At 44.8% G+C, this 15611-nt stretch overlaps 1 protein-coding gene across 1 annotated transcript in view; it reads right to left on the reverse strand.

Annotated features, from left to right (window-relative positions):
• The window catches only part of LOC140206022 (protein YIPF1-like), a 36136-nt gene that overhangs the window by 8363 nt on the left and 12162 nt on the right, over window positions 1-15611 (reverse strand). The window contains exons 8-9 of the mRNA XM_072274062.1: window positions 15393-15575; window positions 14064-14185 (exon numbers count right to left, since the gene is read on the reverse strand). Of these exons, the coding sequence (XP_072130163.1) occupies window positions 14072-14185; window positions 15393-15575 (297 nt within the window). The 3' untranslated portion in view covers window positions 14064-14071. The remainder of the gene's footprint in view (window positions 1-14063; window positions 14186-15392; window positions 15576-15611) is intronic.

The raw sequence follows: 15611 nt of genomic DNA on the forward strand, positions 1-15611 counted from the left end.
AGTTAGGAAAATTCAGTCGCTAGGTATAAATGGAGAGGTGGTAAATTGGATTAGACATTGGCTCAATGGAAGAAGCCAAAGAGTGGTAGTAGAGAATTGCTTCTCCGAGTGGAGGCCTGTGACTAGTGGTGTGCCACAGGGATCAGTGCTGGGTCCACTGTTATTTGTCATCTATATCAATGATCTGGATGATAATGTGGTAAATTGGATCAGCAAATTTGCTGATGATACAAAGATTGGAGGTGTAGTAGACAGTGAGGAAGGTTTTCAGAGCCTGCAGAGGGACTTGGACCAGCTGGAAAAATGGGCTGAAAAATGGCAGATGGAGTTTAATACAGACAAGTGTGAGGTATTGCACGTTGGAAGGACAAACCAAGGTAGAACATACAGGGTTAATGGTAAGGCACTGAGGAGTGCAGTGGAACAGAGGGATCTGGGAATACAGATACAAAATTCCCTAAAAGTGGCGTCACAGGTAGATAGGGTCGTAAAGAGAGCTTTTGGTACATTGGCCTTTATTAATCAAAGTATTGAGTATATCAGCTGGAATGTTATGATGAGGTTGTATAAGGCATTGGTGAGGCCGAATCTGGAGTATTGTGTTCAGTTTTGGTCACCAAATTACAGGAAGGATACAAATAAGGTTGAAGGAGTGCAGAGAAGGTTTACAAGGATGTTGCCGGGACTTGAGAAACTCAGTTATAGAGAAAGGTTGAATAGATTAGGACTTTATTCCCTGGAGCATAGAAGAATGAGGGGAGATTTGATAGAGGTATATAAAATTATGATGGGTATTGATAGAGTGAATGCAAGCAGGCTTTTTCCACTGAGGCAAGGGGAGAAAAAAAACCAGAGGACATGGGTTAAGGGTGAGGGGGGAAAAGTTTAAAGGGAACATTAGGGGGGGGGCTTCTTCACACAGAGAGTGGTGGGAGTATGGAATGAGCTGCCAGACGAGGTGGTAAATGCGGGTTCTTTTTTAATATTTAAGAATAAATTGGACAGACACATGGATGGGAGGTGTATGGAGGGATATGGTCCGTGTGCAGGTCAGTGGGACTAGGCAGAAAATGGTTTGGCACAGCCAAGAAAGGCCAAAAGGCCTGTTCCTGTGCTGTAGTTTCTATGGTTCTATGAGTCATCTGTTGTCGGCCCCCAACCAACACATATTCCACTCTCCCATCCTACCCCTCCTCACAGTCCCCCACCCTGCTCTCATGACTATACCCCTTCCCCACACGAAACCACCATGGTGGGCTTCACAGCTGAACAGGTGAGAAGACAGCTGAAACGTCTCAACCCAAGCAAGGCTGCAGGACCGAACGGTGTCAGTACCAGGGTGCTCAAAGCCTGTGCCCCTCAGCTACGTGGAGTACTTCGCCATGTATTCAACCTGAGCCTGAGGCTCCGGAGGGTTCCTGTACTGTGGAAGATGTCCTGCCTCGTCCCTGTGCCAAAGACGCTGCGCCCCAGCGGCCTCAATGACTACAGACCGGTGGCATTGACCTCCCACATCTTGAAGACCTTGGAGAGACTTGTTCTGGAGCTGCTCCGGCCTATGGTCAGGCCACACTTAGATACCCTCCAGTTCACCTACCAGCTCCGACTAGGAGTTGAGGATGCCATCGTCTACCTGCTAAACCGTGTCTACGCCCACCTGGACAAGCCAGCGAACACTGTGAGGGTCATGTTTTTTGACTTCTCCAGTGCGTTCAACACCATCCGCCCTGCTCTGCTGGGGGAGAAGCTGACAGCGACGCAGGTGGATGCTTCCCTGGTGTCATGGATTCTTGATTACCTGACTAGCAGACCACAGTACGTGTGCTTGCAAAATAGTGTCTCCGACAGAGTGATCAGCAGCACTGGGGCTCCACAGGGGACTGTCTTGTCTCCCTTTCTCTTCACCATTTACACCTCGAACTTCAACTACTGCACAGAGTCTTGCCATCTTCAGAAGTTTTCCGATGACTCTGCCATAGTTGGATGCATCAGCAAGGGAGATGAGGCTGAGTACAGGGCTACAGTAGGAAACTTTGTCACATGGTGTGAGCAGAATTATCTGCAGCTTCATGTGAAAAAAGACTAAGGAGCTGGTGGTAGACCTGAGGAGAGCTAAGGTACCGGTGATCCCTGTTTCCATCCAGGGGGTCAGTGTGGACATGGTGGAGGATTACAAATACCTGGGGATACGAATTGACAATAAACTGGACTGGTCAAAGAACACTGAGGCTGTCTACAAAAAGGGACAGAGCCGTCTCTATTTCCTGAGGAGACTGAGGTCCTTTAACATCTGCCAGACGATGCTGAGGATATTCTATGAGTCTGTGGTGGCCAGTGCTATCATGTTTGCTGTTGTGTGCTGGGGCAGCAGGCTGAGGGTAGCAGACACCAACAGAATCAACAAACTCATTCGGAAGGCCAGTGATGTTGTGGGGATGGAAATGGACTCTCTCACAGTGTTGTCTGAAAAGAGGATGCTGTCTAAGTTGCATGCCATCTTGGACAATGTCTCCCATCCACTACATAATGTACTGGGTGGACACAGGAGTACATTCAGCCGGAGACTCATTCCACCGAGATGCAACGCAGAGCGTCATAGGAAGTCATTCCTGCCTGTGGCCATCAAACTTTACAACTCCTCCCTTGGAGGGTCAGATACCCTGAGCCAATAGGCTGGTCCTGGACTTATTTCATAATTTACATATTACTATTTAACTATTTATGGTTCTATTACTATTTATTATTTATGGTGCAACTGTAACGAAAACCAGTTTCCTCCGGGATCAATAAAGTATGATTATGACTATGTAGTTACCACTGTCAGGTATGAAATCCAGGAAGTAGTTTTGGAAGGACATTAGCCTCTGCATTTGTTGAAGGAGCCCAGGTTCTTGCTGACATAAGGGAAAATAAGTGAACTGATGATAGCGCCAGATCAAATTTATGGGAGTAAAGTGAAATGTAGTAGTGACAGAAGTCAGATATGATTAGGGTGATAAATGTTCCTTGCAGTTGTAAGTACAAATCCAGAAGGCTCTGTTGGTTGCTTGGTGTTATGTGGAGATCATTCCCTTGCAAATGGAAGGGAGCTCAAAGGAAAAGATCCTGTGTTCCTGAATCTGATAGGCATCTGGGATTTTAAACATAGAAAACCTACAGCACAATACAGGACCTTCGGCCCACAATGCTATGCCAAGCATGTACTTACTGCTATCTTATATATGCTATATGTGCCTTGTGCTGTGTTTGACTATTGGTACTGCATTTTTCCTTGGCGCAATGCTGTTTCATTTGGCTGAATTCATGGGAATTCATAGAAACATAGAAAACCTACAGCATAATAAGGCCCTTTGGCCCACAATGCTGTGCCAAACATGTTCTTTGGAACAGTCGTCCCCAACCACCGGGCCGCATAGCATGTGCTACCGGGCCGCGAGAACACGATATGATTCGGCAATATGAGTCAGCTGCACCTTTCCTCATTCCCTGTCACGCCCACTGTTGGACTTGAATGCACGCGAGGTCATTACGCATGTGTCATCCATGTCAGCGTGGGAAGAAGATCAACTCCTCGAGCTTGCAAATGACAGTGGGCTGAAAAGTATGTTTGACATAACATCTCTGCCAGCATTCTGGATGAAAGTCAAGGCTAAGTATCCTGACGTAGCCGTGAAAGCACTGAAAACGTTGCTTCCATTTCCAACATATCTTTGCGAAGCGGGGTTTTCTGCAATGAATGCAACAAAACCTAAATTGCCGAATACACTGGACATAAGGAACCCCCTTCGAGTATTGCTGTCTCCCGTCACCTTTCAATGGGACCGTCTTGTTGCAGGAAAACAAGCCCAGGGCTCCCACTGATTCAGCGATATTGGTGTGTTGCAATGATTTTATATGTTCATATGGGGAAAATACATGGTGTGTGTTTAATAACCAAATGTTACTTAAAATGTTATGATGCTATTGACTTATAAGTGACTTATAATTGACGTATCACTATATTATGCACTATGTGTTTAATATTAAATTCGTTAGATAAACTCTTGTAGAAACGAAATTGAGTGTACTAGCCACTTATAAGTGACTTATAGTTGACTTATCACCTATATTCCAGTCCTGATTAATACTGCCCCCCCCCGCCGCTTAGGATTGCCAACTGTCCCGTATTAGCCGGGACATCCCATATAGAAACATAGAAAATAGGTAAAGTAGGCCATTCGGCCCTTCGAGCCTGCACCGCCATTCAGTATGATCATGGCTGATCATCCAACTCAGGACCCTATTGGGCTAAATTGGTCAGTCTCATACAGGACCGCCCTTGTCCCGTAGTTCCCCCGCTGAGGTAGAGCTTTCCTATGACACTTTTCGTGCCGAAATGGCGTAAAGCGAAGAAGCAACTATCATTAATTTTTATGAGAAAAATTTTTGAGCGTTTCCAGACCCAAAAAATAACCTACCAAATCATACCAAATAACACAAAACCTAAAATAACACTAACATATAGTAAAAGCATGAATGATATGACAAATACACAGCCTATATAAAGTAGAAATAATGTATGTACAGTGTAGTTTCACTGAACAGAATCACCAAAAATGATTTGTAGAAAAAAATCGGCACGTACACGCATGCGCACACAGGTGCCCGCGTAAGGCTTCATCGTCATTGTAGTTTTTCCTCGGGGTAAACACAACGTATTTGACTGCTACTCTTGTCTGTTGGCAGCCCTACCACCCCCCAGCCCCCCCGGGGTCAGCCGGTCCGCAAGAATATTGTCAATAATAAACCGGTCTGCGATGCAAAAAAGGTTGGGGACTCCTGCTTTAGAAATTACCTTGGGTTACCCATAGCCCTCTAATTTTCTAAGCTCCATGTACCTATCCAGCAGTCTCTTTAAAGACCCCACTGTATCCGCCTCCACCAGTCGCCGACAGCCCATTCCACACACTCACTACTCTGTGTAAAAAAAACCTACCCCTGACATCTCCTCTGTACTTACTTCCAAGCACCTTAAAACTGTGCACTCTCGTGTTAGCCATTGCAGCCCCGGGAAAAAGCCTCTGACTATCCACATGATTAAAGCCTCTCATCATCTTATACACCTCTATCAGGTCACTTCTCATCCTCCATCACTCCAAGGAGAAAAGGCCAAGCTCACTCAACCTCGGATTGGGTCCAGAATATTCTGAAGGGGGAGGGTGAGCAGCCAGTTGTCTTGGTACATGTTGGTACCAATGATATAGATAGGACAAGGAAGGAGGTCCTGAAGGGAGATTTCTGGGAGTTAGGAAGGAAGCTGAGAAGCAAGACCTCTAGGGTAGTAATCTTGAGATTGCTACCTATGCCACGTGCTAGCGAGGGCAAGAATAGTAGGATCAGGCAGATGAATGCATGGCTGAGAGACTGGTGCAGGGGGCAGGGCTTCAGATTCTTGGATAATTGGGATCTCTTCTGGGGGAAGTATGACCTGTTCAAAAAGGACAGGTTACACCTGAACCCAAAGGGGACCAATATCCTGGCGGGACAGTTTAAGAGAGCTGTTAGGGAGGGTTTAAACTAATCTGGCAGGGGGATGGGAACCGGAATGACAGAGCGGAGAAAGGGGAAAACAGAAATAAATCTAAGATAGTGAGCAGTAAAGATGTCAGGAAAGACAGGCAGGTGTTGGGGCAAATTTGTAGCCATTGGGATGAGTTGCAGTGCAATAAAGTTGCAGTGAAATCAAAGCCAAAAGTACCAAATACTGGTCTTAAGGTGTTATACTTAAATGCACGCAGCATAAGGAATAAGGTGGATGATCTTGTCGTACAGCTACAGGCTGGCAGGTATGATATTGTGGCCATCACTGAGACATGGCTAAAGGATGCATGTCTCTGGGAGCTGAACGTCCAAGGGTACACGGTGTATCGGAAGGATAGGAAGGTAGGCAGAGGGGAAGGCGTAGCTTTATTGGTAAGAAATGATATTAAATCATTACAAAGAGGTGATATAGGATCGGAAGGTGCAGAATCTTTATGGGTTGAGCTAAGAACTCGCAGGGGTAAAAGGACTCTGATGGCAGTTATTTATAGGCCTCCAAATAGCTGCAGTGATGTGGACTACAAATTACAACAGGAAGTAGAAAAGGCTTGTTAGAAGGGCAGTGTTATGATAATTGTGGGGAATTTTAACATGCGAGTGGATTGGGAAAATCAGGTCGGCACTGGATCTCCAGAGAGAGAATCTGTAGAATGTCTGCGAGATGGCCTTTTAGAACAGCTTGTTGTTCAGCCCACTAGGGGATCGGCTGTACTGGATTGGGTGTTGTGTAATGAACCGGAGGTGATTAGAGAGATTGAGGTGAAGGAACCCTTAGGAGACAGTGATCATAACATGATTGAATGCACTGTGAAATTTGAAAAAGAGAAGCCGAAAGCTGATGTGTCGGTATTTCAGTGGAGTAAAAGAAATTACAGTGTCATGAGAGAGGAACTGGCCAAAGTTGACTCGAAAGGGACACTGGCGGGAAAGACGGCAGAGCAGCAGTGGCTGGAGTTTATGCGAGAAGTGAGGAAGGTGCGAGACAGGTATATTCCAAAAAAGAAGAAATTTTTGAATGGAAACAGGATGCAACCGTGGTTGACAAGAGAAGTCAAAGCCAAAGTTAAAGCAAAGGAGAGGGCATACAAGGAAGCAAAAATTAGTGGGAAGACAGAGGATTGGGAAGTTTTTAAAACCTTACAAAAAGAAACTAAGAAGGTCATTAGGAAAGATTAACTATGAAAGGAAGCTAGCAAATAATATCAAAGAGGATACTAAAAGCTTTTTCAAGTATATAAAGAGTAAAAAACAGGTGAGAGTAGATATAGGACTGATAGAGAATGATGCTGGAGAAGTTGTAATGGGAGATAAGGAGATGGCGAAGGAATTGAACAAGTATTTTGCATCAGTCTTCACTGAGGAAGACATCAGCAGTATACCGGACACTCAAGGGTGGCAGGGAAGAGAATTGTGCACAGTCGCAATTACGACAGAGAAAGCACTCAGGAAGCTGAATAGTCTAAAGGTAGATAAATCTCCCGGAGCAGATGGAATGTACCCTCGTGTCCTGAAGGAAGTAGCTGTGGAGATTGAGGAGGCATTAGCGGTGATCTTCAAAAGTCGATAGATTCTGGCATGGTTCCGGAGGACTGGAAGATTGCAAATGTCACTCCGCTATTTAAGAAGCGGGCAAGGAAGCAAAAAGGAAATTATAGACCTGTTAGCTTGACATCGGTGGTTGGGAAGTTGTTGAAGTCGATTGCCAAGGATGAGGTTACAGAGTACCTGGAGGCATATGACAAGATAGGCAGAACTCAGCATGGATTCCTTAAAGGAAAATCCTGCCTGACAAACCTATTACAATTTTTTGAGGAAATTACCAGTAGGCTAGACAAGGGAGGTGTAGTGGATGTTGTATATTTGGATTTTCAGAAGGCTTTTGACAAGGTGCCACACATGAGGCTACTTAATGTGACAAAAGACCAAGTTATCAGAAGATTGATGCTGATAAGAGAGAGACAAAGAAAGAAACCTTCAAAATGCTAATATGAGAGACGAGAGAGTTTAACGAAAAGAGACAGTTCCAAGTATTGTCAGACCGGTTGCTTTGAACCTGAACTGTTAGAAGTTTGATGGACAGGCGATACCCCAGCAGGGGGATAAAAGGAACAGGTTCGCTAAGGCAAGGGACACACCACGACACCACGAGATAACGAGACCCTGGAAGTGCGGTGCCCCCCCCCCACAAGTTGGTGGGAGTTTTGGAGGTCTGCTCGCGGGACCGACCATGGACGCACAGGGTGAAAAGGTACGATCGGCGGGAACCTGGTGTGTGTGTTCGCCCTTGCCTGGGTGCCAGGTTCACCGCAGAAGAACATTCGTATCAGGAACGGAGGGGTCACAGTCGGTGACCTCAGAAGACATTACAAAGGGCTCGCCCGAGAGCTAACTGCGAGGAATATCAAAGGTCTGTTTGAATCCGATTTGAATATCATCATTCGCTCTCTCTCACTCCCCAACAGCATACCAGCGACTACTGCGAACTGAACTAAACTGAACTGAACTCTGCGTCACTTGAGACTGATCATTTTACCCCTAGACTGCGATAGAGCTTGATTGATCCTATTATCCTAGTTCTGTGTACGTGTGTGTTATCATTGCTAATCTGTTGCATTTATATCCTTACTATTAGAGTACTGTGTTACTTATTTCTTTAATAAAACTTTCTTAGTTCCAGTAATCCAGACTCCAACTAAGTGGTCCATTTCTGCTGGTTTGGCAACCCAGTTACGGGGTACGTAACATTAACAAGATAAGAGCCCATGGAATTACGGGAAAGTTACATACGTGGATAGAGCGTTGGCTGATTGGCAGGAAACAGAGAGTGGGAATAAAGGGATCCTATTCTGGTTGACTGCCGGTTACCAGTGGTGTTCCACAGTGGTCTGTGTTGGGGCCGCTTCTTTTTACATTGTACATCAACGATTTGGATTATGGAATAGAGGGCTTTGTGGCTAAGTTTGCTGACGATACAAAGATAGGTGGAGAGACCAGTAATGCTGAGGAAATGGAGAGTCTGCAGAGAGACTTGGTTAGATTGGAAGAATGGGCAAAGAAGTGGCAAATGAAATACAATGTTAGAAAGTGTATGGTAATGCACTTTGGCAGAAGAAATAAATGGGCAGACTATTATTTAAATGGGGAAAGAATTCAAAGTTCTGAGATGCAACCGGACTTGGGAGTCCTCGTACAGGATACCCTTAAGGTTAACCTCCTGGTTGAGTTGGTAGTGAAGAAGGCGAATGCAATGTTGGCATTCATTTCTAGAGGAATAGAGTATAGGAGCAGGGATGTGATGTTAAGGCTCTATAACGTGCTGGTGAGACCTCACTTGGAGTACTGTGGGCAGTTTTGGTCTCCTTATTTAAGAAAGGATGCGCTGACGTTGGAGAGGGTACAGAGAAGATTCACTAGAATGATTCCGGGAATGAGAGGGTTAACATATGAGGAACATTTGTCCGCTCTTGGACTGTATTCCTTGGAGTTTAGAAGAATGAGGGGAGACCTCATAGGAACATTTCGAATGTTGAAAGGCATGGACAGAGTGGATGTGGCAAAGTTGTTTCCCATGATGGGGGGAGTCTAGTACGAGAGGGCATGACTTAAGGATTGAAGGGCGCCCATTCAGAACAGAAATGCAAAGAAATTTTTTTAGTCAGAGGGTGGTGAATCTATGGAATTTGTTGCCATGGGCAGCAGTGGAGGCCAAGTCATTGGGTGTATTCAAGGCAGAGATTGATAGGTATCTGAGTAGCCAGGGCATTAAAGGTTATGGTGAGAAGGCGGGGGAGTGGGACTAAATGGGAGAATGGATAAGCTCATGATAAAATGGCGGAACAGACTCGATGGGCCGAATGGCCGGCTTCTGCTCCTTTGTCTTATGGTCTATGGTCTTATTCTCATAAGGCATGTTCCCCAATCCAGGCAACATCCTTGTAAATCTCCTCTGCACCCTTTCTATAGGTTCCACATTCTTCCTGTGGTGAGGTGACCAGAACTGAGCACGGTATTCCAAGTGGGGTCTCACCAGGGTCCTATACAGCTGCAACATTACCTCTCAGTTTTTGAGCTCAATACACCGTATGACTCCTTAACCACACAGTCAACCTGCGCAGCAGCTTTGAGTGTCCTATGGACTAGGACCCCAAGATCCCTCTGATCCTCCACACTGCCAAGAGTCTTACCATTAATACTATATTCTGCCATCATATTTGACCTACCAAAATGAACCACCTCACACTTACCTGGTTTGAACTCCATCTGCCACTTCTCAGTCCTGCTTTGCATCCTATCAATGTCCCATTGTAACCACTGACATCCCTCCATACCATCCACAACACCCCCAACCTTTGTGTCATCAGCAAATTTACTAACCCATCCCTCAACTTCCTCATCCAGGTCATTTATAAAAATCACAAAGAAAAGGGGTCTCGGAACAGATCCCTGTGGCACACCACTGGTCACTGACCTCCATGCAGAATATGACCACTCTTTGCCTTCTATGGGCAAGCCAGTTCTGGATCCACAAAGCATCTCATGCCTCCTTACTTTCTCAATAAGCCTTGCATGGGGTTCTTTATCAAATGCCTTGCTGAAATCCATATACACTACATCTACTGCTCTACCTTCATCTATGTGTTTATAGTCACATCCTCAAAAAATTCAATCAGGCTAGTAAGGCACGACCTGCCTTTGACAAAGCCATGCTGACTATTCCTAATCATATTATGCCTCTCCAAATGTTCATAAATCCTGTCTGTCAGGATCTTCTCCATCAACTTACCAACCACTGAAGACTCACTGGTCTATAATTTCCTGGGCTATCTCTATTCCCTTTCTTGAATAAGGGAACAACATCTGCAACCCTCCAATCCTCCGAAACCTCCCCCATTCCTATTGATGATGCAAAGGTCATTGCCAGAGACTCAGCAATCTCCTCCTTCGCTTGCCACAGTAGCCTGGGGTATACTTCGTCCGGTCCCAGTGACTTATCTAACTTGATGCTTTCCAAAAGCACCAGCACATCATCTTTCTTAATGTCTATATGCTCAAGCTTTTCAGTCTGCTGTAAGTCATCCCTACAATCGCCAACGTCCTTTTCCATAGTGAATACTGAAGCAAGGTATTCATTAAGTACCTCCGCTACCTTCTCCTTCCTTTTCCACTGTCACACTGATTGGTCCTATTCTCTCATGTCTTATCCTCTTGCTCTTCACATACTTATAGAATGTCTTGGGGTATTCCTTCACTCTGCTCACCAAGGCCTTCTCATGGCCCCTTCTGGCTCTCCTAATTTCATTCTTAAACTCCTTCCTGCTAGCCTTATAATTTTCGAGATCTCTATCATTACCTACTTTTTTGAATCTTTTGTAAACTTTTCTTCTTAACTAGATTTTCAACTGCCTTTGTACACTACAGTTTCTGAACCCTATCATCCCTGTCTCATTGGATCGTACCCGCACAGAACGCCATGCAAATATCAACATTTGCCACATTTCTGCCGTACATTTCCCTGAGTACATCTGTTCCCAATATATGCTCGAAGTTCCTGCCTGATAGCTTTATATCTCCCCTTACTCCAATTAAACGCTTTCCTAACTTGTCTGTTCCTATCCCTCTCCAATGCTATGGTAAAGGAGATAGAATGGTGATCACTAGCTCCAAAATGCTCTCCCACTGAGAGATCTGACACCTGACCAGGTTCACTTCCCAATACCAGATCAAGTACAGCCTCTCCTCTTGTAGGCTTATCTACATACTGTGTCAGGAGACCTTCCTGAACACACCTAACAAACTAAGAGTGTATGGGGTGTCAGGGAGGGGTAGCACCTCTGGTGGGGGATCATGTCACATCCTTTTCAGGGCGGTTTGTCCACCTTTGATACCCACCTGGAACTCAGCTCTCACCTGTGGCTCCCCGTAGCTGTTTGCATGTTACAGCGGCCACACCCTGGGCAACGGCTTCGACAAGCCGGCTAAACCAGGTGGGGGTAGCCAATGGGTCTCAATCCCTCGATGAGATAGGGAGTTGTCTATCCCAGCATGTGAAGACAGACTCCAGCAGATTGAGCGGACAAGACCAATGGAAGGTCCAACGATCAAGAAGGTGGTCTCTGCAAGTGTCGTGGAACGCATGGAGCACAAGACACAGCAGATGTCCTGGTCATCCGCTGCGCCTAGTCCCATTTCCAGCCGTCTCGATTCTTGTCTTGCCACTGGATCCAGATGGGAACTGGGAAGAGAGAGTGAGGCTGACGCTGCGCAACTCTCCCTCACTTAAATCCAAATCAAGCGCTAGTCTCGGCACCATCGTATCTCAGCTGGTGACACAGTGACATCAGCGCCAGACTCCGGAGCGAAGGTTCCTGAGTTCGAATCCAGTCAGGCCACTCCCGGGCACACTTTCTGTCCGTGCCGGGTTGAGTGTCGAGGTCTTCATTGATGATAACAATAACAATAAACTCCACCCCATCAAAGCCCTTTGTTCTAGAGACATGCCAATCAATATTGAGGAAATTATGATCTCCCATCACGACAACCCTGTTATTACTACACCGTTCCAGAATCTGTCTCCCTATCTGCTCCTCGATGTCCCTGTTACTATTGGGTGGTCTATAAGAAACACCCAGTAGAGTTACTGACCCCTTCCTGTTTCTAATTTCCACCCACAGAGAATCAGTAGACAATTCCTCCATGACTTCCTCCTTTTCTACAGCCGTGACACTATCTCTGATCAACAGTGCCATGCCCCCACCTCTTTTGCCTCCCTCCCTGTCCTTTCTGAAACATCTAAAGTCTGGCACTCCAAGTAGCCGTTCCTACCCCTGAGCCATCCAAGTCTCTGTAATGGCCACAACATCATAGCTCCGCGTACTGATCCACGCTCTGAGCTCATCAGCTTTGTTCATGATGCTTGCATTAAAATAGACATATCTCAAACCATCAGTCTGAGCGCATCCCTTCTCTATCATCTGCCTATCCTCCTTCTCACAGTCCCTACAAGCTTTCTCTTTTTCTGAGCCAGCTGCCCCTTCCTCCATCTCTTCAGTTCGGTTCCCACCCCCCAGCAATTCTAGTTTAAACTCTTCCCAATAGCCTTAGCAGATCTTAAGTAGAACTAGGAAGGAGGTTCTACTGAGGGAGCATGAACAGCCTGGTTCTAGATTCAAGAAACAGAATCACAGAGGATAACAATCCCTGGAGTACTACCTGCACAATGTGCAAATGGCATCGGATCAACAAGATCTGAAAAGTGAATGCATGGCTCAGGGACATGTTTAGAGTAGTTGATTTGAATTCACACACCTTGGCACCAATGCCTCAGAAGCTGTATTTGAGTTTAAGTTACACACATCAAAGTTGCTGGTGAACGCAGCAGGCCAGGCAGCATCTCTAGGAAGAGGTACAGTTGACGTTTCAGGCCCAGACCCTTCGTCAGGACTAACTGAAAGAAGAGCTAGTAAGAGACATGTCAATCCATGGCCTCCTCTACTGTAAAGATGAAGCCACACTCAGGTTGCAGGAACAACACCTTATATTCCGTCTGGGTAGCCTCCAACCTGATGGCATGAACATTGACTTCTCAAACTTCTGCTAATCCCCACCTCCCCCTCGCACCCCATCCGTTACTTATTTATTTATATACACACACATTCTTTTTCTCTCTCTCCTTTTTCTCCGTCTGTCCCTCTCACTATACCCCTTGCCCATCCTCTGGGCTCCCCCCCCACTTTCTTTCTCCCTAGGCCTCCTGTCCCATGATCCTCTCATACCCCCTTTGCCAATCACCTGTCCAGCTCTTGGCTCCATCCCTCCCCCTCCTGTCTTCTCCTATCATTTTGGATCTCCCCCTCCCCCTTCCACTTTCATATCTCTTACTAGCTCTTCTTTCAGTTCTTTAGTCTGAAGAAGGGTCTCGGCCCGAACCGTCGTCTGTACCTCTTCCTAGAGATGCTGCCTGGCCTGCTGCGTTCATCAGCAACTTTTATATGTGTTGCTTGAAATTCCAGCATCTGCTGATTTCCTCGTGCTTGCGTTTGAGTTTAAGTTCCCCAACTGCTATGGTGGAGAGGATTCAGCCTCTGGATCAATGGCTCAGAGCCCTGAGTGCTAATCAAGTAATTTAACTATTAGACTATTGTATTCATTCAAGACCATTTAAAATGTAACCATGAGATTCAGATAAATTTTCACAGATTAGAGCTAATCCTGAGACTTCCTATTCTGCATGAGTCAGAGGCTGTTTCATATGATTAACTGACAATACGGCTACCTGATCTGCTGAGCTCCCACGGCAATTTGTATGTGTTGTTTTGGATTTCCAGCATCTGTTGAACCTCTCGTTCATGACAATACGCTAATTAGTTTTTCGAATCTAATGTAAAACCCATTAAGTTAAAACTAAGACAATCAAAGTCTAAACTGGGATTAAGAACTTTGTTTCTCCTATTTGCCCTTCATACCCAGCTCATGGAAATGCTCACCTGACAAGTTATGAAGCCTTCATAACTTGGGAGTTTGTCACCAAAGTTCTGTTACGAGTTGGAGTAACTGTTGTCGTGACAAGAGAAGGCTTGACTTTTTCTGGTGGATCAAAGAAATAGGCCTGGGGAATAGCAATAAAAACACTTTAATATCAAGACCAATGGTATTTTAAAGTAAATTTTCGCAAGAAAATGTACACCAGATGTGTGCATATGACCCTTAAGGCAAAAGAAAAGAAACTTGGCTTCAGATGGTGGTTAATTAAAAACTGCATTCACTGTGCAAAAAAAAAACAAACAAAAATAACTTGTAAAATCAGAAAACATATAATAAAAACAGTGAAAGCTTGAACAATACAAGAAATCCATTACCAATAGAATTTTTAAAAATTGTTTCAACAAGGTTTCCAACATGCTTTGGAAAATAAGGATAGTTTCAAATAAAAAGATACAGGCCATTCGAATTTGGAGCCCAACAAATAAAAACATATTTACTTAGATTAATAAAAAATGGAACACATTCCATTTTTGAAAGAGAATTTGTAAATCCTTCTAAGCTGTATGCTGCACTCAGTTTCACCTCAGTTACTGACTGCTCAATATTGGAATCAATTTTGTCTTTCTAAATCTGTTTTATGTTCATTAGAAAAATAAAACTGTTGGAATATATGATGGCACTTGACAGCAACTTCTTTGAACTCAACGGGGATGGGGAGGGGAGAGGGCATGTGTCTGTGGTATGTCAAATTGCCAGGTGAAAGACTAGTTTTTGTGGTACTGCAGATCATGGTCTTTCTTGGGGGCTTGCCTGGTGGGTGAAGGGTGCTGATATTTATTTACTGAAGTAAATGGGATGGGGAAGGGAGAGGGTGATTGCTTTGCTGCTGCTTGTGCATGGGAGGGAAGCAGGGGGGCTTTGGGGTTCTAATGTTTTTATTGTCACTCATTCTTTGCGGCACTCTTCTTTTTTCGTGGAAATTTCAGGTTGTACATTGTGTGCATTCTCTGATATTAAATGGAACTATTGAAAAGAGGCTGATGGAATTTGCTCAGTGGATTTATGGAGATCAAGGAAAATAAATACAAGACAAAAATCATCCTGATTTTAATTCTTTCCCAATGCACAATTTAGTGAAAAAATTGACAAAGCAGAATGCTTTTGTAATTAATTAGAATGTCAATATACAGTAATTATTGGTTCCATGAAGCAAGTAAATTATAAGTTTTAAAAAATCTGTAAAACTTAACGTGTCAGGCAGCATCTGTGAAAAGAGGAAGTTAACATTTCAGGTTTGTGACACATCATCAGAATTAAAAATCCATATGTACCTTACAGCCAACGGCGAGCAGGGCATGAAGGATCAGAATAACTACAATAGTTGTTATGGCAATTCTCCGGTTATCATCCCGGACAGCTGGCCAGAAGGTCATCACTAGCACGGTGCCTGAAAGGCACATGGCTAATACTATTGTCAGCCAACGTACTATCTCACTTGGAATAATCCACAGCATCTGCAACACAGCAAGGGAAAAAGCATTACATGCTAG

This window comes from Mobula birostris, chromosome 12, assembly GCF_030028105.1.
Source record: "Mobula birostris isolate sMobBir1 chromosome 12, sMobBir1.hap1, whole genome shotgun sequence".
Classification (NCBI taxonomy): Eukaryota; Metazoa; Chordata; class Chondrichthyes; order Myliobatiformes; family Myliobatidae; genus Mobula; species Mobula birostris.